The following is a 23,166-nucleotide window of genomic DNA, read 5'->3' as shown; positions in this document are numbered from 1 at the left end:
CATTAATTTAAGAATTTACTATGCTATCATGGTTCAACATCCTGATTCGCAGGTACATATCACGGGACCCCAAGTGATCTCATCTCGCGTAAACTACGTAACAAAAATCTAATTCTCTCAGTAATTATTTACATTAATTTCAAGTTAAATCTTAATTTGGAATACAAGTTTAAATGCAAGAATTATTTCAATTCGTATGAATAGCTTACTCAGAAATTATGTAAAACAGTAGTGCTTTACTTCGCTAGTGCATTCTCATTAGAATGGATCAATTTAACTCTTGATTTTGTTTTTTTCTATATTTTCGCGTTCGGATGAGCGGTGTGATTGCATCTAATTGAATTAATTACCGCGAATGGTCTTAGGGCATATAATTGAATTATCTTTGTAAATATTCTCTGTAATTGTATGCCAGTATTGAAAGAAACAATCAATCTGGTACGAAATGGCTATTTGTGTTTTAAAAAGGAGGCGTAAAAGGTTACCAGCGAAGATATTCCGTTTGGCATCAGTTGTACCATTATTGGCGACTTTATCGTTTGCGCCGGCAAAACGGAAAAGTACCGAAAAGGTTTATAGCTTATTACTTAAAAACCTATTTACACAATTCATTGGCACTAAGAGCTTTCCATTTCATTGGCTTATCGTATTTTGATCTCATAACCAGCCGCCCAAATGGCATAGTGGTTAGGGAAGCCTGAGTGCGATACCAAAGGGCCCGGGTTCGAATCCCGGAGAAGGCGTGGATGTAAAATTGTCTGCCTTTTCATAGGAGGTAATGGTGCCCTCGTATTAGGTGCCTCCACAATAAAATGGCCACCACTTCTGTCCTTAGGAGTGGCCAATGCCATTATAAGCAAGTGCCGCCGTTGGAAAAAAAAAAAAAATCTCACAAACGTATAATAGCCATTTGCTGGCCGAGTTTTATTTCCAATTGGTAGAAAGTGACAACTAATTTTTCCATAATTCTAGTTCTAAATCCGGAACTGCTTACCGTAAATCTTTTCCTGTTTGATTGCCTCTCTTCTTGTTGTGCTGATAAAGTTGCTTTTCGGTCTAATTTTAAAATCTATTCTTTGATATAGCATTGAATAAAAATAAAAATATAGTACTTGTCTATAAATCTGCTGGTTGTGTACTTTGGAAATACCCTCATCGAATAAATATGGACTATTTTATTAAGACATTACCATATTCTTTTGTCTACATGTACGCGTTGTTAGCTAAATGTGCTGTTGGCTGAATATCCCGTCGGTTAAATGTCTATGTTGGTTAAATGTCCAGTTCGGTCGGTTAAACGACTTTTGGCTATGTGTCTCGTCGGCTAAGTGGTTGTCAGCTAAGTGATATAGACCCATTGTAGATTATCAATTTAAATTTATAAAGCCATGGCAAGAATGTTTTACGTTAATTATCTTGGAATCCAGTATCTGCAAATAGTCAAGTTCTTTCGATATATTTCTTTTCAATATCATCTTCTCTTTTCTGCATTTGCATGTTTTTGCAGGTTCATTGGGATATTTTTTTGAAGCATTCAGTTGTTACCAGTCTGTTTCTAAATTATATGAAAAGATTTAATTAATGATTCGCTAAAGTGTAAGTGCATTAAATTCCTGAAACATTCATTGATTATTCAGTCAGTGCCTACGTAATCAAAAGACTTCTAATGTGTCTCTTTTAAGGTTGAAAAGGCAACGTTCAAAAAACTGGAATGAGGCACTGAGCCAAAAAAAAATTCGTAAACTAGGAATTAGTTAATAAGCTTTAAAAATTAATTGGTATGAGCGTAATTTTACCTTTGGAAAAAGGATTAGGTTATTTAATTGCGACAGAACAAGCGACAGCAATTTAGATGGAGAGGCAAGTCTTCATCGAGAATTTTCCGCGATAGCGTACTTACATGTTTTTGTATGGGGATAAACTCGTTGTTGTTGTTATTGTACCTTATCTCACTTGTTTGATAGTAACATCAGAACAAGCCCACAAAATTCTTCGTGGCAAAGAGTGAAAAATTGCGCCTGTCTTTGGAAAGAGCTTTAAGCACAATACAGATGACAGTACGACTTTTACTATTTCCGCCCGGAATTTTGATGCAGAGCATCCCAGGGAAATGGTTTTTCGGCTCGCCGCATATTTAGAGTGCTCCCATGCCGTACAGACACGATACATTTACAGACATCCATGCCTTCTCTGTCATTCGAAACCGAGCCCTTGCGGTACGGCAGTCAGCGTCGCTAGCCACGGTTGGGCGGCTAGGAAAAATATAAAAACATCTAAACAACTAGCCTGTTCTACCGACAGGATACTTCTAGCGAAAAAGACATCCGTCTATTTTTCATTATTTCAGAAAGTTTTCATTGTTCTTTGTTTGTCTTTCAATGAATCAGACATGTGGATTTCTTCCACTACCTTAGTTTTATTAATATCTGGGAAAACAACAGGGTTTATGGCAGAAAATCTGTCGAGGAGACGGAACGAGTTTGCGCATAAAAATTTCTTGATGAAATGAGTTTTTTTTTTTTTTTTTTTTTTTTTTTTTTTTTTTTCCACCAGTGATGGTCAACCATTCTATCATACCAGTTCTATCATACCTTTTCACCTGTGCTAGCATCACTTTTTACCATGTAAAATAGTATATTTACGACCCATGTATTCTTTAATACACTATAGCGATAGCATCGCTGCCAACTCATACTGAACAACAGTGAGTATGCAGGCATCCATTGCTGCTTAAGATTTGCCTTGAATCCAGTCTGCTCAATTTTCCACTTTAACTGATGATACGTTGTGAGAAATTATCCCATTTTCCCCGTGTGTGTTTTCGTGGTGTAACTAGTTAGTACATCCAGGTAGTAGATTAGAAATTTGAATCCCGGTGAGTGCACTGTTTGTTTGACATGTTTTCTGGAGCTGAGAAGCCTAATAATCTCTATAAGATTAATTTAATTCTTCTAAGTGGAATTGAAAGAACTATGTTTAAAATTTGAACAGAAAGTAATGGTTGTCGTTAGAACTGAAATATTTAAACTCTTACCTTCCAGTCTTCGTAATGATCATCTCAGTTCCAAGTTCGAAGAATTTATCCCATAAGTCCTTTGTTTCAAGGATAGCTTCCACGTTTCTCAATTCTTCGCAGTTGCACCTGGCCTGGAGACGAGGATCTTTCGGGGCGGGTTGCTTGGAGCCGGATTTTCCTTCTTCGGTTTTTTCCGATGCGCCGCCGACAGGGCTGAAAGTTTCGCTTTTCCGCACTTGATTTGGATTACTGGCTTGGGATATAGTCTGGATCAGCTGACCTGGACTTGTTGTCCTCTCAACCAGTTTCTCTGTAAATAAAAGTATTTTTAATCAGATAATTAGTTACTTATCTTCAAGCTCAAAATTTACTGCAATCAAGAAAATTACTAAAATGCTCTTAACTTGAAACTTTTGTAAGTGCAATAAGAAATATACTGAAAAAGATACCCTCAGAATAATAAATTAAAGAACTTTAGATATTTAGTAAGAAGTTCTAATGTTTGAGTCTAATGTAGCATCCAAAGCAAAAGCAGTCATGGAAGTTATTTGTTAATGGATTCGATTACTATTTGAATTACTTAGAAGTAAATAGTTCAAAATTTAAAATGCTAACGGCAATGCGTTTTTTTTTTTTTTTTTTTTTTTTACTTTAAGTGATTGGAACTAATTTTCTAGTGAAATATGTTTAACTGAAAGTAAAGCCAGGTTTTATGCAGTTTTTTTTGCTACATTTTTAAGTCAATAATTATTTGTTTTGAATGTAAAGATTTTTAGAATTTATTGGCTAACCTAGCTTCTGAAACTCTTTTTTGTTTTCATTTCTTTATTTATATATCTTTTATAATAAAAAGTAAAATAAAATAAATAAAAATTAGAATTAATTTATTTCCTTTTTTTTGGACTTAATTAATATAATAATATTATAAAAATTCGTTTTTTACTTTGAATTCAGCTGTGTTCCAATCTTACTTATCACACGTGAGCAAGGTCGATTTCAGCTTGATACCTTTCTCGTCCTTTCTGTTCGTCCTTCCAATTTGTAATTTATGTATTCGTTTTTAAAAGTCATGATTATCTGTGCTACTTAATGAATGGGCTTAGACAAAGTTAACCTAAAGCATTATGTAAATTACTAAAAAAAAAAAAAAAAAAAAAAAAAAAAAAAAAAAAAAAAACCTTTGTAAAAAAAATAATTCTTCGGAATTTTAAAAGAACGGTATCGTTTCAAATATAGTTCAAATAATAATAATAATAATAACAAATTAATACACTTTTAGTTTTAACATTTGAAAAAATATGTTTCCTTTCTCTCTGTACAGAGCTGCATGTGCATGTGTACATAAGCCTTGCTGATATTTTTTCTCAAGATAATATTCTAGATACTGCCCAGAGCTATGGCATCATTAAATTCAACCTCAGTCTGTTGGCTGGAGCCAGTTTTCCTTAGAAAGTCATCCACTAATACCTCCCTCCTCTAAAGCAGATAGTCCTTGATATACAGGTAGATAGGTTTATTGTGATAAAATAAACCAAATTAAATCAGTCTGTTGACTGATATAATTTAACGAGGGAGCCTGGTAACACGGAGGAGACGCCCAGTAGGTCTGGTTTATGTGATTATGGCAAAGCCTCGAGGGCTAAGAGAAGGAGGTTTAATTATCCCCCTGCTAGGAATAGATTAAATTGCATGACTTCTTATTACTCTAAAGGAAGCTTGTGTTTAAGCGAGATCCAGGTCACTGTAATTTTGTGTTGTATAATTTTAATTTGACCCTCAAAAATAGCGAGGTAGAATAAATTATCCTATTCTTATGTTTGAACGTTATTAAGAGTTTAGAAATTCTAATGGTGGCAGTTCACACGTAGAAGTCATATGGCTCCTCAAGTTGATTGTAAGTGAGCTAGCCAAGTTGAGTTGAACCCAAGATAGGCGTTACAAAGTTATAGGATTTTATCAGATTAGGACTTACAGAATTCTGTGACTGAAGAACAGCTGCTACAAGAATAGTAAGAAGAAAGTGAGGAATGAAATGAACGGATGAGACACTACAGAATGTGTAAAGAAATTATCAAACTAGAGCTTAGTTACAAATTAAGAAACTGAATTGAAGTTTCTGACCTCATAAACTTTGTGAAATAGTCTTCATAATTCCCAAAAGTACGCTGTAAGGTATTTCTCCCGCGTTCTTGGCACGCCTTCATAGTGTAGTGGTCCGCACGCTCGGTGCGTATTCGAGAAGACCGTGCTTCGAGTCCCTGCGAGGACATTGCTCATTTTTCATCTCTCTTGCTTCGAAATAACCTATTGTTTCTACAACATAAGCATTGTTGAAGGGGGTAAAAATATAGAGAAAAACTGAAAAACCACATTTACAGGGTCACTTTTTTGAATTATCCGTCTTTTCTAATTATTCCTTGTATATTAGTGCATAAACTGACACGGATAATTGAGAGCGTTATATTGAAATGAAAATGTACTTGCTTTAATTTCTTTTTCGTCAGGTATTATAGGAACTATTGAAACGCATTAAGTGTACGTAGCTATAAGTAAATCAAACGGCAAAACAGAAATTGCTAATAAAAATTTCCTCTACTCAGTCACTGCTGATATAATTTCAGCTGATATTCTTTAGAACAGGACATACCTAAGTGAATGAAGATCTAAAGTTGGGTGCAATAAACGGGCACAAAAGGTAATACTGATTCCCTATTCAAGGAGCATTGGCTGACCATTCCAGTGTTCAAGAGTTCTGAGATACTTAATTATATCTAACCCGAGAAGGATAATACGAGACTTGTTCTGTGGTTAAGAAAGTTTAATTGGATGTATCCAAAGATGCAGAATTTTTTTTTTAGTGCATTTATTATCTAAGACACTGGATATTTTATTCTGAATCTGTTATACATGAGTCACTCCCTGACTGCTTGAGAAAAACGGCACATATTTAAAAGAAAGTAAGTACTTGCCAGTTAGGTGTTGTATTTGAAGTGAAGTAAAAAAACGAAACAATCACATTTTGCCTACTATTTTCGATCACTTTAAGAACAATGATTCTATAACCAAATTTCCATTTTATCTTTCCGTTGACATTTGACGAATTGAACATACCATTATCGAATTTCACACTCACCTGCTTTTCTGGAGCATTTTTTTTTTTTTTCTTTAAAGCATTTTACAATCCTGTCTTCTTTTTTCTTTGCTTTTTTAAACGAAAGGCTGATATTAAAGCCACTGTTAAAAGGCGAGACTGTAAAACCGATCACCTATATACAAGAGTTATAATAGATTGATTCAATTTCCCCTCCAGAGTGTAACTTGCAGAAAGCCTCGTAAAAGTAATTTTTGGGAGTGATGTAATAATAATAGTGTGGAGGGTAGTCTAAGCACTGTAGAGGCAAACCGTTGGCATTTCATACCCCCCTTTCCATGCAAAGTATTTTATGGATGGCCGGTGGAATGATGGAGAGTACCTGCCACATGCGAGGATATTCTCACTTCTACACTTATTTCATCATAGTCAAAGTGGAGTTTTTTTAAAAGCATTTTCAACGTACGAATTGCGAAGTTTCGGATTACATTACTTCCTGGTTTATTTAAAAGTTTGAAGCTATGATCGGACGTGACGAAAATTGGATAAATATTTTTTTTTTTTTTTCCTTCTCTAGGTTTTTCACTGGTATTATGGATCAAGACTTATTTTCAGTTTCGTGAAAAGAAAAATGGAATACAATATATGTAACAAATACGCACATATATATGAGGTGCATTTAATAAGTTCTAAGCCTGTGATATAATCCATCTGGGATGACGAAACGTAGTGAAATGTTTGCATCATCTTTTGGAAGTATAAAAGGAAAATACACACAACACGTGTTGCTATCTGATTTTCAAGAGTTCTTAAATGTTGTCAGTCAGTGATTGATGTCGTCGTTTAGACTTGAAATGTCAAACATGTCTTCGACATAAAAATGTCGAAGATTGATTTATTAATAAACGAAGACATAACACTGACAAATAGTCATGAACACGTGGTTACAGTCAATGATGATCCAGCGCTTTTCTTTGCCACCGTCAAAAGGTGAGCTGCCATGTTTAGGCAAAGAAAATATCATTCAAAAATTAATCCCAAACCAGGCAGCAAGTATGGATGTGGCTATGGAAGAAATGTTTGTTAAAACCTAGGAATGTGTGATGGAAAATACGTGAGTGATAATTTCTCAGATTGCTATCAAAAATGCCTCAGTGTTGGTTCAATGGAAAAAAATTCGTGCATGAAAAGTTGCGAAAGTACATGCCGAAATTCTGCACTGAATGAGTACTCAGTATGTTCACCTCCAGAAGTGAATAATATCAGTCAAATATTCTCGAGAATGTGGGCCTTACGTTTACTCAAAACTAGCGTTAGGAAACCACTGTATTCCAGAAACAAAACAAAAGACCATACTGTGGAAATGCAGTAGATGTTTTCGATCCCAACAAGTCAGAACACAAAATTCTGCTGGGAATTTAAGGCACCATTTTTCGAGACAAAAAGGAAACCACTTTTTATTGATTATACGACACATAATACTCTATAATAGATATTATTATTATTAGATTATAGATAACAAATGATGACAGATGTTATTATTATTAGATGTTATTAGTGTCCTAGCCGGCATAGTGAGTAGCGTCGCTGACTTCCTTGCCGAAGGGTCCGGGTTCGAATTCCGGAGAAGACATGGATGCTCATAAATGTATAGTGTCGGTGTGGCATGGCGGCAGTCTAAAATCTGTGGTTAGCCGAAAGACCTCTCGTGGGATTTGGTGGATTTAAACTGTCCATCAAAATTGGGGGCGGAACTGTGTTACATCGCACTGTCACCTGAAAGGTGCTCAAGGCTGTTGCCAACGGCAGGCGTAATATAACGCTCCTTGCCACGAGAAATTTCTTGAGCTTGGGCTGACTACGTCAGGCAAATGTAACCTGTTCACTTCAACTCCAACAAACCCCCCAAAAAAGCAAGCGAAAACGCTCTATCACACAGGTACAAGGTTTCAGAGCTTTCTCTCAAACAATAAAGGTTTTGCTCCCATCCACTACATTTACCAGACTTAGCTCCAAGTGATTTCTTCGTTTCAAATATTTACATGATTCTTGTTATAGCAACAACATTCATTTGAAAGATACCATTCAGAAACGGTTTGAAGGCTGCAACAAAATATTCTTTATCTGTTGCTTAACGGATTTCCTATATGTACGTTGCTTAACGGATTTCCTATATGTACGTTGCTTAACACACTTTATTCAGAACTGAAAGGATAACTGTAGTAAGTGCACCGAAATTGAAAGAAACTATGTAGAAAAGGCATTAGAAATTACGTAAAATTTTCAGATATTTATCTTGTACAAGTAACTTAGGGTGAAAACGTATTGAACAATTCTCGTATTATATGCTCAGATGCGTACATACTATGCACACATGCGTACATGCAAACATTTCATATCCAGTTATCATATATGTTATTAATTTATGTAAAAATATCTCTTAATTTTGACTTAAAATATGCAGAAAACAATTTTTACCAATTTTTAGTCCAACAGGGCTTTGTCCTTGAAGGACTATTGTTTTCGTTTTGCGATTTTGGATTGAATCACTATAGATATCCGTTTCACTTTTCAAGCTGTTTCCACCAAATGTCAGAGTCCTGCATTATAGTTGAAGAAATTAAATCTATAGTTGAAGAAATTAACATCTGCATAAATGTATGTCTATTTCTCGCATTGTGATAAAACAACTGTACATAGAGCCATCGAATTTTGAATGACGTAATCCTCCTACCAATATGGGCATGTGAATGACCAAATTTGAAATTTGGAATTTGTTTTATGATCGATTTCATATTTTGTAAAACTTCAACAAATTTTCGATTAAAAACTAAAGGATTTAAAACCGAGCAATGGCAACGTTGTACAGAAAAAACATTTTTATCTCCAGCGCATGAGACTGCGCATCGGAAATTCTAAAAATACGCTCATTTTAAAATTATTTTGCGACATTGCTGTTGAACTGATTTTTATGGTTTAATTTCAGATATATATATATATATATATTTATTTATTTTAATTTGTTTCAGTGTTTTTTATATTTATATTTAAGTTTATTTATCTATTTTTTCAGATTCAAACTTTTTTTGTTGTGTTCTTGTGACTTATCACAGTTGTCTGATAGCCCACTAAATTCATCGTGGCAAAGAGAGCAAGACTGCGCGTGTTGTTGGCAAGAGCCTTGAGCGCCATGGAGGTGTCAGTACGATTTTGCTCAGTACCGCCCCCAATTTTGATGAAGAGCACTCCGTAAGGACGGGTCCGGAGGTATCCCAGACCTCTTGTACTACCATCAATCTCAAGAGAAGACTTTCGGCTCGCCGTATTTTTAGAGTGTTCTCATGCTGCATGCTATACATTTACAAACCCCCATGCCTTCTCCGGGATTGGAGCCCGGACCCTTCGGTACGGTAATCAGAATCACTAACTACCATCCCGGTTTGGCGGCCGTTTTCTTGTTTCTAATCAATAAAGCCTATTCACCACTTCATCTAACGATTAGCTTTAAGTTGTAGACACCATCCTTAATAGTAGTAACAGCCCATCAGCGGCTGAATGGTAAAAGCTGGTGAACACTGTAGTTCGATACGGAATTTAATTTCAAGAGAACGGGCTTGCTGTATGGGCGTTTTTGAAGTTTTTCCCAATGTGTAATGTGGAGACGGGTCAGCTTCCCTTAAAACGGCCTTCACGGGGCATATCTCCTCTTCCGTATAATACCTAATGGCGGAGCGTGTAATTTGGGAAACAAAAAATAGCAATAATATATTGTTACGTAATGTACAGGCGCGGTAAGATGGCTTCCCCGCAAAGCAGTGTTAGGGTTGCCATAAAATAGCAAGAGAAGGCAGAGTTGCCACATTTGGCAAGAAATCGTCCATTTGGCGACAAAATTGGCGATATGCCATGGACGGATGGATAACCTTCTGGAACGAATTCTTACCGGTTTAGCCCAGAATGTTCTCCAACACCAGCCAGAAGCTATATAAACTCTGCAGGTACGCGGAGAGTTAGTTAGTCTCGTCTAGCGATTCGATCCCTGCGGAATCGATCGAGTTGACAGCCGGGCAACGTGTGCCGTGTGGGTCGTCGATTGCATCGAAAGAGTCTCGTAGTGTATCGCGGTTAGTGCATCGTCGAGAGAGCGTGTTGAGCTCCGGGAACGACTGAACCGAAGAGTCGGGAGCTGTGTTCTATGTGTCGTCGGAAGCATCGCGAGTTGTAGCGTGGAGAGTCTCGAGAGTACGTGGAGTTCCGAGAACGACCAAGCAGAGTCGGAAGCTGTGCTCTGGTGCTTTGCAGTGACCGCTATTGCCTGACAGTGTGAAGGCTGTGTCGCTGAACGAGTCAGCGTGTTTATAGCAGTTCGACGATTGTAAAAGTGATTTTGGAGCTATCTGATTTAATATTGGTAAATAAAGTGTGTTTCGATACTTCATCAAGTGTCGTCGTTATTCACTCCAAAGCTACGAATCCCGTACGAACGTGAAGGACGAAAAAAACGTAACAACTAGGAAAAAAAAAAAAAAAGTAACAATATATATTTCCTCCGAAAAGCTCTACCACAAAGTGTTGAGGTGAAATAAAATATGAAATTTGAATACAAAATAATAATAAATTTTGAAAGGAGTTGAAATACGTAATAACAGAAAGTTTTCTTAATTAATTCAGATAGAATATTAATCAAATTACTTATGAATTCATAGAGCAGCATAAAGAACAATGTTTATTACCAGGAAGGATTCCACTTTTATTATATTACAAACTATTATGCAATTTTCTAAAAAATACTGACTAGAAAATTTTAAGTGCCAGATTATTTTATTAAGAAATGCAGGGACAAAATTTGCATCAGAATCTCAATATGCACATTTTTCTGACTTGACGTTTGAGCTTTAAAAAATGATAACTCCAATAAATTATTTTACCCCCATCTCCCTAAACAAGGTCATTTCGGAAAGCAGCTCAGTTATTTTGAGAGCGTAAAGCATTAGTGATGATAACTCAAATATTATTCTGTGAGACTTCCGATTCCTAACCCGATCGATACCCTCAAGTTGCACTGAGCTGACAATCAAAATTCAAATTTTTCTTATCAAACTAATTTATTTTATATGCCAATAAAACCAAGAAGTTATATTTCCTAAATCTTATAATAGCAAAACAGTTTTAATTTAAAAAAAAAAAAAAGGGGGGAAAGAAAGAAAAAAAAATCTGAAAGGTTTTAGACTTTAAATTACGTCCAAAGTTTTTTTTTTTTTTTTTTTTTTTTTTTTTTTAAACATTTTGTGTGTTACCTTTATTTATTAAATATCATGTTCTTCGCACTTAAACCACAAAATTCAGTTCGAGAGCAATATCGCAAAATAATTTTTAATTTAGCATATCTCTAGAATTTCCGATGCACAGTTTCACGCTCTGGAGATAAAAATGTTTTCCTGTACAACGTTGCCATTGCTCACTTTGAAATCCTTGAGTTTGTTAATCAAAAATTCGTTAAAGTTTTACAAAATGTGAAATCGATTCAAATGTGATCGAAAAAATTCCAAATTCCAAATTTGGCTTCCAGATGCACATATTCGCAGTAGGGTTACGTCATTCAAAATTGGATGGCTCTAGGTCCGTTGTTTTATAACAGTGCGAGAAACACATATATATTCATGCAGATTCTTCATTATTTGGTGGCAACAGTTTGGAAAATGAAACGGACATTCAGAGTGATTCGACGCAAAATCGCAAAACGAAAACAATAGTCCCTCAGGGACAAAGCCCTTTGGACCAGAAAAGTAATTACACATTAATTTTTATTACTTCCTTGTATGAAGTAAAAAGGAAGTATTGTAATCGCGAAAAGTTTCAGGCAGCATATTTCAACGAAAATATCCATTTTGACCGCTATCGAATGGAATTTAACGATGTTTTTGCGTGATATCTGTACGTAAGGACAGAATAAAATACACTTTTCCTTCAAAAAAATTATAAAACTGCTTTAAAAGGAATTCTGAAGAGAACTTTTCGTGGCGTCTGTACGAACGTATGTACGTACGTGCGTACGTACGTATCTCGCATAACTCAAAAACGAGTAGCCTCAGAACGTTGAAATTTTGTATATAGGACTGCTATAACATGTAGATGTGCACCTCGTATTTTGGTTGCAATCGGCCGCACCAAACGTATATAAATATATTTATATATATATCCACTCTGTTACCCGGCTCAGTGATCTCAGTTTCTTTACTCTTATATGTTTGTAAATTGTACATTTTTTGCTTTAAAAATGATTGTATTTGTTGTTTTTATCTTCCGGTTAAGGTTTTTATGCCTTTAGTAAATCTGTATGCAATATTTTTAGAATTATCAACAATTTTAAAGTTGTCTAAGTGCCGCTAAGCCTTTTTTATATGGCGGCCATTGATGTTTACATTTGAAACAGAGACTAGTGGATTTTTTGCCAATCTAGAGAAACTTAGCTTCGCAACAACAAAGATAACGCATTCATTTATTATTGCCAATTAAATCATGCTTAATTCTTTCTGGAATTTTTTCGAGGAAATAAGTGTTTAAGATTTACTTCGTAATTTTTAATATAGGTATTTTGAGATTTTATGCATTTTTGCCTTCTCGCGAAGTGAGAACTGAATTAATTAAATGAAAAATACTCATTCGTCTATGAAAAACTGTTTCTTTTTTGTTTAGTTTGCTTAATTTCTTTTATACATCATTCTAGCTTTATTATAGTATTTGAATAGAACATGTGGCAACGATTAGATAATTCTATTCTTTAAATGATATAAATTTTGTGCATTGTGAGTTATAATGTGAACGAAATATATAAGTTAACTGTTATATAATTTTTGGATTATATAACAGTTAACTTAGTTTCCGTTATATAATTATTATATAAGTTAACTGTCATATAATTATTAATACTGTTAAGTGAATCTAGCGCCAGAGTGTCGTTATGGTAAACAAATACTAGAGTGAATTTTAAAGAATGCATTTATTCTATTGTGGTTTATCCGCTGTCGGCGAAGTAGATTTAATTCAATCCAGTAAGTTTAAATGAAATGCAAGAAAAAATGCGTATAATTTAATATTCCGTACAGGGAAGTCATGTGCTGTACACATCAGATTTTTTTTTTTTTTTTTTTCTCAGCATAGTATAATTTATCACCACTCTTCCATTACGTTCTTGCAGGGTTTATTTAAAATTTTTTATTTCCTATAAATATAATTTTACGGCAGACTTATCATCGAGCCGGCAACTTCGCACATATTAGCGATAGCCCGGCAATACCTGTATTGATTGATTGATTGTACATATAACAAATGAATATTTAAGTGACCCCAGATCAGTTCGTTTTTATTTAACCCCTTGAGGGTGATTATCTGTGTTTATCTCGAAGCTGATAGTTCAGTGCTTTAGTTTAAGAGGTCTACAAAACGAAAAAGAGAAGTATTAAATTTAGTTAGTGAATTTTGAGGAAAATGGCAACTTCATAAAATTAAGTTTTTTTTGTTGCATCATTAAAACTTACAATTTTATTTGCATAACAGTATTAATACACTCATGTATAGCACTTCGATATTTTTTAACTGAATTCAAGAGGATAAATCTCAGTGGTGGAATTTAAATTCGGTTTGCTGCCTAAATAAGTGATTAGGTATACTGATTAAATAGCGATGAACTACCAAAAAATTTCAGTTCATCGCTATTTAATCAGTTTTTAATAACCGATTCGTTGAACTGACTACTATTTAGGTGCCGGTTAGGCCGAAGGATGCGAACCAGCTGATTCCCCACAGTAAGTAAATCTGTTATGAAAATCTATAATCATCATAAAAAATAATTACTTATCTACGACACCAACTTCGCATAAAAGCAAAATCGTCGAGAACACTGGATCTTACAGAGAGCTAATTCACTGTAGTCCTTAAAATACTCTCGACTATAAAACCATAAAAGCACGGTGAGATATGTATATTACGTTTGCCAACAGATGGCAGCACAAGGCTTCATTCTAAACTTGTTTTTCGATAGTTTCTCTAGTTTTTTCTGACACTTTCCCACAGTACAATTTTTTTATGTGACTTGAATTTCCCCTTTGGCATTTATATTTTGGATGGGCAGGTTTAAATGCAACTGTGGACCACAGCAAGACTTTAGCACTTCTCAGTTTTTGAGCGAAACAGTAATTTTCTTCGTGCAGTGTACTAGAGCCCGAAGATGAGTTCCGGCACTTTGTTATGAGACTGATAGCAATATTGCTTATTATGGGACTGATAGCAATATACGCTATAAAATCTATTATTAATGCAATATTTAGTTTAAAATTTAGTAACACTGACATTAAAACTGGCTACTGATTACGCCTCAGAAACTCTCAGGAAAGACGAAATACGTGGAAACATTTGAGTATCGAGGGAAAACAATCCCCGAATTCGGAATGCTGTTCTCTTCAGGAAGTAGAATATTTATGATCTCAACTCATTCTTTCAAGAAGGCTTTAAATAAATTAAGTGATAAGAAAAGGAAACAGTTTCATTTGATGTAAATTCTAACTTTTCATTTATTATCGGTGTCTTATTATCTTCAGTTTCGTCGCTTTTCATTTTTACTTCTTTGTACGAAGAAAAAGGAAGTATTGTAACCCGAAAAATTTCGAATATGATATTTCAACGGAAAGATATATATTTCGGATATGATATTTCAACGGAAATTTGGACTTGCATTTCGGGAATATTTCAACGGAAATTTGGACTCGGCTTTCGGGAATTTGAACGACTTTGCTTTTAGCGTGACGTCCGTACGTACGCACAGAAATTAGGACTCTTTTTTTCGAAACGGTTTGTAAAATGGATTCAAAACGGATTTTTTGCGTGACTTCTGTACTTACGTATGTATAACTCAAAAACGCGCACACCTCAAAAACGATTAACCATAGAATGTTGAAATTTTGTATATGGAATTGCTGTAACATCTAACTGTGCATGTCCGTTTTTTATTGCAATCGACAGTACCAAAAGTGTGACGAAAATATTCATATTTTGACATTATCAAATTAAAAAGGGAATTAATTTTCTACAAAAAAATGAAATCTAACTTTTAAGTCTGTCTCCTGGTTCCTATACTTATAATTGGGAAAATTACATATTCGTTATAAAAAAACAAAATTCTAAGAAGTTTAAGACCCGTACGAAAACACTGACCACAATATTTAATTTCAAAATTTGCTGTTTTTGATGTCACTATCAACTTGCCTTGAGGGATCAGTTATTCAAGTTAGAATAATACGAGGAAATCACTTTACATAAAGTGCAGCAAAAAATGTGTATAATTTAACAGGCCGTACAATGATTCGGCAGGACTTCGACACGCGACTAAATTTAGAAATCAGGCCCAGAAATGTGGCACGCAGTGCCAAAGTAATTAAGTGGTCGAACTTTAAAAGGTTGTGATTTACCTGAGCCTATATATCTGTTGTTCTGAAATCGAAAGAATTTAGTAAAAGTTCTATTTTAGCGATGAGCTTTTTAATACTATGTATGTACTTTTGGCAGTTTAACCTTAAGTGGACTTTTGAACTCTTATTTACTTTCTAACTGTTAGTTGCATTATTTCATAGAACTAAAATTATAACTTAAAAACACTGTATGTATGTAAATGTAACCGTATCTGTGTCGCAGTTAGTACTTCAGTTCTCAAAATATAAAAGTTGTTTACACTATGGTGAGGACGAATTATGTAATTAGTTAAGCTAAATATTGTCCTTACCAGGAGCATTCTTACAGCCCTCTAACCACCTGTTGCAGATGGATTCTGCAGTTTTTCTCCAGCATCTGTGCGTGCGTGAATTACCTCTAGCTTCAACTTCTGCACCTATTAAACCTTTCTGTTTTATGCACACTTCCCTAGAGACCTGCTGTCATGATTTTGTGCGCAATGACACAGTAAAAGGCACCATTGACAGAGCCGTATTATGGTCCCTATCACCACATTGTCAAACAGATTTGTAAACATTTCACCATTATGATAAATGAAAAAGACTACTTTGTTGGAATTAACCGTTTGAAGCCAGCCTTCACTACTCAGTACGATGTATCATCAACAACCCCAGTTGTTCCTATTGACAGTTTTTCAACAGCTTCAGTTATACTTCTCTTCCAGGATAGTGAATAGTGAATATACGTTATAAGGTATTTCTCCCACTTCCCTAGCGTGCCTTCGTGGTGTAGTGGTTCTGCACACTGAGACGGTATTTCAGAGGTCCGTGGTTCGATTCCCGACGAAGGCGGTTGCATATTTTTCATCTTTTCTGCTTCCAATTAACCTAATGACTCTACGACGTTATGACTTAGCACACTATAGTGGTTTACCCTATATAGCAAATATTGATAACAGGGATTGAAGGGTTATTGTATTTACAGTAATCCAAAATACGCTTTCAACATTTGCACTAAGTCATAACAAAAACGCAAACGTAATTTTTTAGCTTTAGTTCTAAATTTTCACGTGTCGAAAGTTGTATGTGAAACTGTATTAATTTTTACAAGAACCTGATTTTAATTGCAGGAAACTTCAGAAAGCCAGTTGACACAGGAAACTGATTGTAATTATAAGAGTGTAAAATTGAGAAGCTCAAATTTATGATGAGTATAAAATGAAGCTTTTTTTTCTCAAAAATTATCACATGTATACGGTTAAATTTAGCATTGCATCCTTATTATTTAAAGGATTAAAAAATAACAGAGTTACTTCGTTATTTAAGGCAAAGTATTAGGTAAAGTTATGTCCACTTTATTGCAATAAGCAAAAATCACTTGCAAATTTCAATTCGAATCTAAATCTTATTGAAATTTTCAATGAGATTTAAATTTCAATGAGAATTGAATTTCAATGTGATTTAAATTTACTTTACTAAATTTTTACTCATTTCTACAACCTTTTCAGCTTTATACTTATTGTTTTATATAATAATTTTTGTTGTGATTTTATACAATCGTAAATACTATGCGAGCTGCGCTTTTATGATCATCAATTACGTAGAAATACCAGCAATTATTTTATGATTAATGGTTATATAGGAATATGAGCAATATCTTTATGCTGAAATGTTAGATAGCAGGAGCAACTCTTTTGATGAAAATTCAAATTTCAAAACAAATTTAATTTTTGCTGCGCTGCTTTTCGTATTTTGCATGCTCCATTTAAAGGAAACCCTCAGCTTAGAGTTCACAGACATACACTGTGAATGAACGAGAGTACTCGGGCAAATTTTATATCCGGGCACATGACAGAGCAAATTTCGTCAACATCAGAATTTTTGTTTTGCTGATGACGCAACAAACCAAAAAATCTGATAAGCAATATAAAGTGTCAAAAATAGAACAACTCATTTTCATAAAAAGAATAACTCCTTTAATTTAAAATAAATTTTTCATAAACTTAAGAAATGTTAAATAAAGAAATAAAAAATTGCTATATATGGCGATTTATCGCTTGGGCCTGACTAAAAGAAAAGTACCGATTTTTTTTTTTTTTTTTTTTTTTTTTTTTTTTTACTAGATAAGCGGATCCGTATATAAGCCAAACCCCGTAATTTAGCTTTAGGAAAATTTCGAAAAGTTCTCGGTTTATACACGGAAATATACGGTACTTTCATTTGGTCGCTATTAAAATCCGGCGGATTGTTTTACTGTGTGTTTTTTATGTTGTTGGCTTGTCTATATCACATGGAACAATGGTTGCCACAGCTTACTCCGAAGAGAGGTTGGACTTCTAGTTTCCACCCCCAATTATGATGGAAAGCACCCCGGGGGGTACGGGTACGAGGGTCTCCCACCCGCTCTCCTCTTCCACCCATTCACACGAGAGGAGTTTCGGCTCGCTGCATATTTAGAGTGCCGCCATGCCGCACCGACATTACACCTTTACAGACATCCATGTTTTCTCAGGAATTCGAACCCAGGCTCTTCGATACCGTAGTAGGCTTCCCTATCCACGATCGCGCGTACCTCAATGGCATACTTCATATAAACCTTAACTATCATGATAAAGTATATCTATAGATGTATATATGAATATGTGCGAGGGTATGCGTACTTTTATTTGCTTCGGAAAATATATGTATATAAGTGTGTATATATCTGTATCTGAGTTGATATTTATATGTATACATATATTTTTATTGCACTCTTCCTCAAGTGCCTTGTATGCATATGTATATATATATATTGCATTTAATAAATGTCGTCTGCTCTGCCGGGGTGACCCAGGGCTGCGACCTGTTAGCTAGTGGTTGAATCCCGCTGGGTTGGTAACCAATTCTGCATGGATATATCAAGTATACCTGGGTCGGAAGCAAACTCAGCGGTTTACCTCTCCTATCCACTATACCATCTGGGCGTCTTTTGTTATTTAACAGATAATTGAATGTTTGCGATCGGTAGAAGGCAAAGAATTATATTTTGAATTGGATTTAAGCTTTATGAATCATGAATTTATAGATACAAGGCATTTAATAGGTTTTAGAAGTGCTGGAAAAAGATATAAAGCTGACAAAAGCTTGGGGATCTTCGTGACACTGTCCTGTGCCACTTGTGGGTGATGATGGGGTAAAAGAAATTGCATTGTCCTCGAAATCCCATGCAACATTAAGAGTGGTTAAGAGTCTCCACACCATGAGAGAACCATCGCAAGCTTACGCGAAGCCTTTATGAACAATGTGTATCCATATCTTTATGCAATATCTCTTGCAATAAAATATGCTTATTTTTAACGGATCATTTCATAATTTAATTCATCAGATCATTCCACTTAGTATCAGCCATCCGTGATATACTGAATAAAATTTCTGATATGTCTGAGGCGTTTTGCCTGATGCCATGACAACAGCAGTAATAGTTTCTCATTGCACCAAAATTCACGAAATCACAAAAGCTTTCCGTATTGTTTCTATAGAGGTTATTTGATTACTTGCTGGCATTCCGCCGCTCTCAATATTTTATAACTTTTATTATGAAAAATTTTTACTCAGCTATAATTTAAAAAATATTTTAACATGTGAAAATGGGGATGTTTTAAATGGTAACGCCTTGACAGGAAAAGATTTTATTAATATACATCCAAAAGATTTTAAGGCTATACCGTACGATAAAGTTTATATGAATACTGGCATGATTGATATATACACTGATGGCTCCGCATATGAAGGTGGAACTGGTTGTGCTTTTGTTATTTTTTATTACGGAGTCGAAATCTATAATAGAGAAATACGATTAGAAGGAAATAAATCAGTGTATCAAGCTGAAGCGGTTGCAGTTAGAGAGGCACTGCGGTGGAGTTATACAAATTTGAAACAGTACTTTACAATATATATTTAATCTGATGTTCTCTCGGCCCTACAAGGATTCGCGAATCCGGAACCAAGCGATAGACTTCTTTTGGATATAAAAAACATTTATAACAAAATAAGAGCGAAAAATGGTACATATTTTTCATTGGGTTAAGGCACATATTGGTGTTACCGGGAGTGAGAGGGCGGATATGCTAGCTAAAGAGGCAGCCCTGGGAGAGGGTGATATTTCTGACGATATTAATGATTCCAGAATTATCTTGAGAAAAATGAAAGCAATAATAATTGAGAAATGGGCTTGAAAATTTTGACTATAAAAAGAAAAATGGATCTTTTTAATAATATAGATACTATTCAAGTTATCGCGGATCATGATAGATTCCTGGCCTATTTAAAACGTTTTAATCTCCAGGGCAATGATCAATGCTTGGCTTGTTGGAAGTACGGAAATGGAATGAATTTTATGGAAGAATGTAAATTGACCGAGAGTGCGAGGACGAGATTTGGAAAAATAAATGAACAGAATATAATTGAAGAAAGAAAATTCTTGAATATTTATGCAACAGAAAGTATGAAGATTGTGAATGAAAACAAGACTATCATAGGAATAGGACATTAAATATTTTAGTTTTTCTTTTGTTTACGAATTTATGTATTGGGTGAGTGACTTACGTGTCGTCTTACTATTTTTTGTTTTCGAACTGATTATACTTATGATTTTTCTTATTTTGTATTGTGTGAGTATATTTTTAAAGATACACAATCTGTGTTAATCTATTTAATCTGTGTTTTAATTTTTTGTTTCTATCTTTTAACTATATTTTTGTTTGTCTGCGTCGGGTGTGCTGCGTTAACCAAGAGGCCGATTATTATAGGCTAGGAAGGTTGCAGCATACCCATAAACTAAACTAAACATTCATGCAGATTCTTCATTATTTAATTTCTTTAAGTATAATAAAGGGCGCTAATATTTGGTGACAACAATTTAAAAAATGATTCGCCATTTATAGTGAAATGCCCCAAAATGCCGTTCCGAGAGTAATAGCCCTTCTAGGCTACCGCCCGCTTGGGCTAATGAATAACTCTTAGATTAAAAATGTTTTATCAAAAATATCAAAATAAGTCAAGACCTGTAAAAACAGAATCACCTAAGCTTTGCGATGGCTTACTAGTGCCTAAGTAGGGAGACGTCCGCCTTCAGCGGCGCAATTTCGGGGACTGTATTTTTCATATGAAACATAATTTTATAGGAGTTAATCATCGAAGCAGAAATAAGTATTGGAATTTTTTGAATTATGGTAAAACTCCCTCCTGCTATCAGCCGAAGGGAAAGGATACCTTTATGGGAACTAAAGCTCTCCAGGAAGAGTTTAGGAACTGAAAACTGGCTCATATTCATGTTACGAAAGGGACTGCAGCTCGAATTCACATTACACACAAAAATAAAAATCACAAAAATCACAGGGTACATCACAAAAATGGTCATGCAGCCCGTTCTCTGGGATTTGAGCCCAGATCGAACTACCGACATTCAGCGGTCTTAACCACTCGATTTTTGGCAAAGTGAAGAATTACAAAATGCTGAATTTTCATACGAAATTAAACTGAAAATTACATTTACGCTGAACGCTGGAATCACAACGAGATTTCAAATCCATATCTTGCCATGTCTTTCCTACTCCATCGAAACTTTTGAATGAAAAATACGAACGTCAAATAAATTGTCATAAATATGTCCTCACTGTGTGAGAGAAATATTTTAAAGTTTTATTTCTGTTACTGTTTGAGAAGAAGAAAGAGAGCGTTAGAATTACAGTACTTTTGAATTTCTGCAGTTTATCCTAAAATATAATCTCCATATCGCAGGTTTAATTTGTAATATTATTAGGTATTTTCCTCGAAACTGCTGTAAGTGTTACTTATGTCCAGAGGGAAATTTATTAATTATACTATATCGGTAAAGAAACGTCTAAAACATAAAATGGGAATTTTAAATTAAAGAAATCTTATTGTGCTCCGTTCAAACCAGCAACTCGAGTAATGAAACAAACTTTTAAAATGACAATCGATGATTTTACTAAATAAAAAGAAATAAAATGCCACTTTAGATTGTTGGACTTAATGTTTTATTACAAATTAGACAAAGATATTTTAATTATATCTGTAAATTTCGTTCTGGAAGGTTCACATGAAAAGTCTTTTCATGTGCAGTGGAGACAAAAACTCTGACTGCTCCGGTGTCGGTGGACGAAACCGATGATACCTCATAATTCGATTCCTGAGGTTTTGGATTACTCTGAGGAAGGCTTATGGCCATATGGCTTCTGCCTGATCCCAAAGTTAATCCATATTGGCTGAGGGACGAATTTCACAAGTGAGTTGTCGACTCACGAAATCCCAGAAATGTTCAATATGTGATATTCTTTGTGAATGGAGGGGCCAAGGAAGAAAATCTGATACGCTGAGGTGTCTTGAATTTTTCTTGCTACATGTGGAGCATTGTTGATGCGCACCTCCAGGAATGTGTTACATGCGTTAAACGAAGAACAGAGAGCCACACGTTCCGTCATTATCAAGCAAATGAGGCCTGTCATCCCTTACTGACGTAACAATTTGTGGTCCACTGCCAGATATGCAACATACCCTGGGATCTTGAGCCCAGTAGACTTTTACTACTTTTAATGCTACTACAGTCCTCTATGTGTATAATTAACTCGATGTTTAGCCAGTCCACGCATGGACTATCATTCTGAAATTCTAACTATTTACATAAGATATCCTGGTGTGCATTCCTTGTAAATTTTAATTTAACCGCATGATTTCTTCATCGTGCTTGAATTTTCACGAACATGCATTTTCTAATTACTAGAGATGAACATTGTGATTTTTTTTTCATCATTGAGGAAATGCTTATAATTGCATATTTTATTTATTTATTTCGTTTACAATGCATGAAAATAATCATAAAGATTTTTAATTATATACTAATGATAGTATTAACTATGAAATACAAATTTTAATAGTTAGTTTAATAGCTTTCATTAACTAACGAGTATGCTTTTCACTCGGAAAGTTGGCCACGAATAAGGCCGGAAGCGGTGAATTCTTTGTTATGGAAGTACCTAACAGGTGGGCCTCTCTTTCCTCCTATGAAGGGATGAACAAATTACATTTATGCCTTCTCAGGGATTCGAACCCGGGTCCTTCGGTAGGGAAGTCAGAGTCACTAACCAATTTTATGTCTGGACGGCAACATATTTGGGTTTTTATTTTCAGTAACGAGCGTTTAACTAAATGGAATTTTTACTTTATGGAACTTTATAAATTGTTAGACTTTTGTTTTTACAAAACCCTGCCATGTATAGTATTGAAAGCATTTTCATAAAACTCTGTGTCGCAGTTTTAAAAACTGTGACTGGAAATAATATCTGGAATTATTATTTAAGAAAAATAAAGGTCTGTATTTAAAGTAACGTCTTATACTTCTCTAATCTATATTTCCATCTTACGGAGAAGATTCTATAAAATTAAACTGAACAATATGCAGATGCTTGTTTATATTAAGTAACGATGTTTTCAGTAGGATAAGGTTGATTGTTCTTTAATATTGCTAACTGCAATACTGCTGGTGTTTCTGTTTCTTTTTTTTTTTTTTTAAAGCTAGGTCGTCTCTACTTAATTTAGCATTTAGGTTATGTAACGAA

The 23,166-nt window shown here is 34.7% G+C and overlaps 2 protein-coding genes across 3 annotated transcripts in view; one reads left to right on the top strand and one right to left on the bottom strand.

Annotated features, from left to right (window-relative positions):
• LOC118197723 (T-box transcription factor TBX20-like) overlaps positions 1–23,166 on the bottom strand; it is a 90,523-nt gene that overhangs the window by 54,942 nt on the left and 12,415 nt on the right. The window contains exon 3 of the mRNA XM_035369258.2: positions 3,035–3,326. Coding sequence (XP_035225149.1) covers positions 3,035–3,326 — 292 coding nt within the window. The remainder of the gene's footprint in view (positions 1–3,034; positions 3,327–23,166) is intronic.
• The window catches only part of LOC146998682 (uncharacterized), a 146,829-nt gene that overhangs the window by 114,629 nt on the left and 9,034 nt on the right, over positions 1–23,166 (top strand). The gene's annotated exons all lie outside the window — the stretch shown is intronic.

Source organism: Stegodyphus dumicola, chromosome 2, assembly GCF_044657685.1.
Source record: "Stegodyphus dumicola isolate Sdum_Otavi_A_Nest chromosome 2, ASM4465768v1".
In the NCBI taxonomy this organism is placed as follows: domain Eukaryota; kingdom Metazoa; phylum Arthropoda; class Arachnida; order Araneae; family Eresidae; genus Stegodyphus; species Stegodyphus dumicola.
This window is presented reverse-complemented; position numbering and strand designations above follow the sequence as displayed.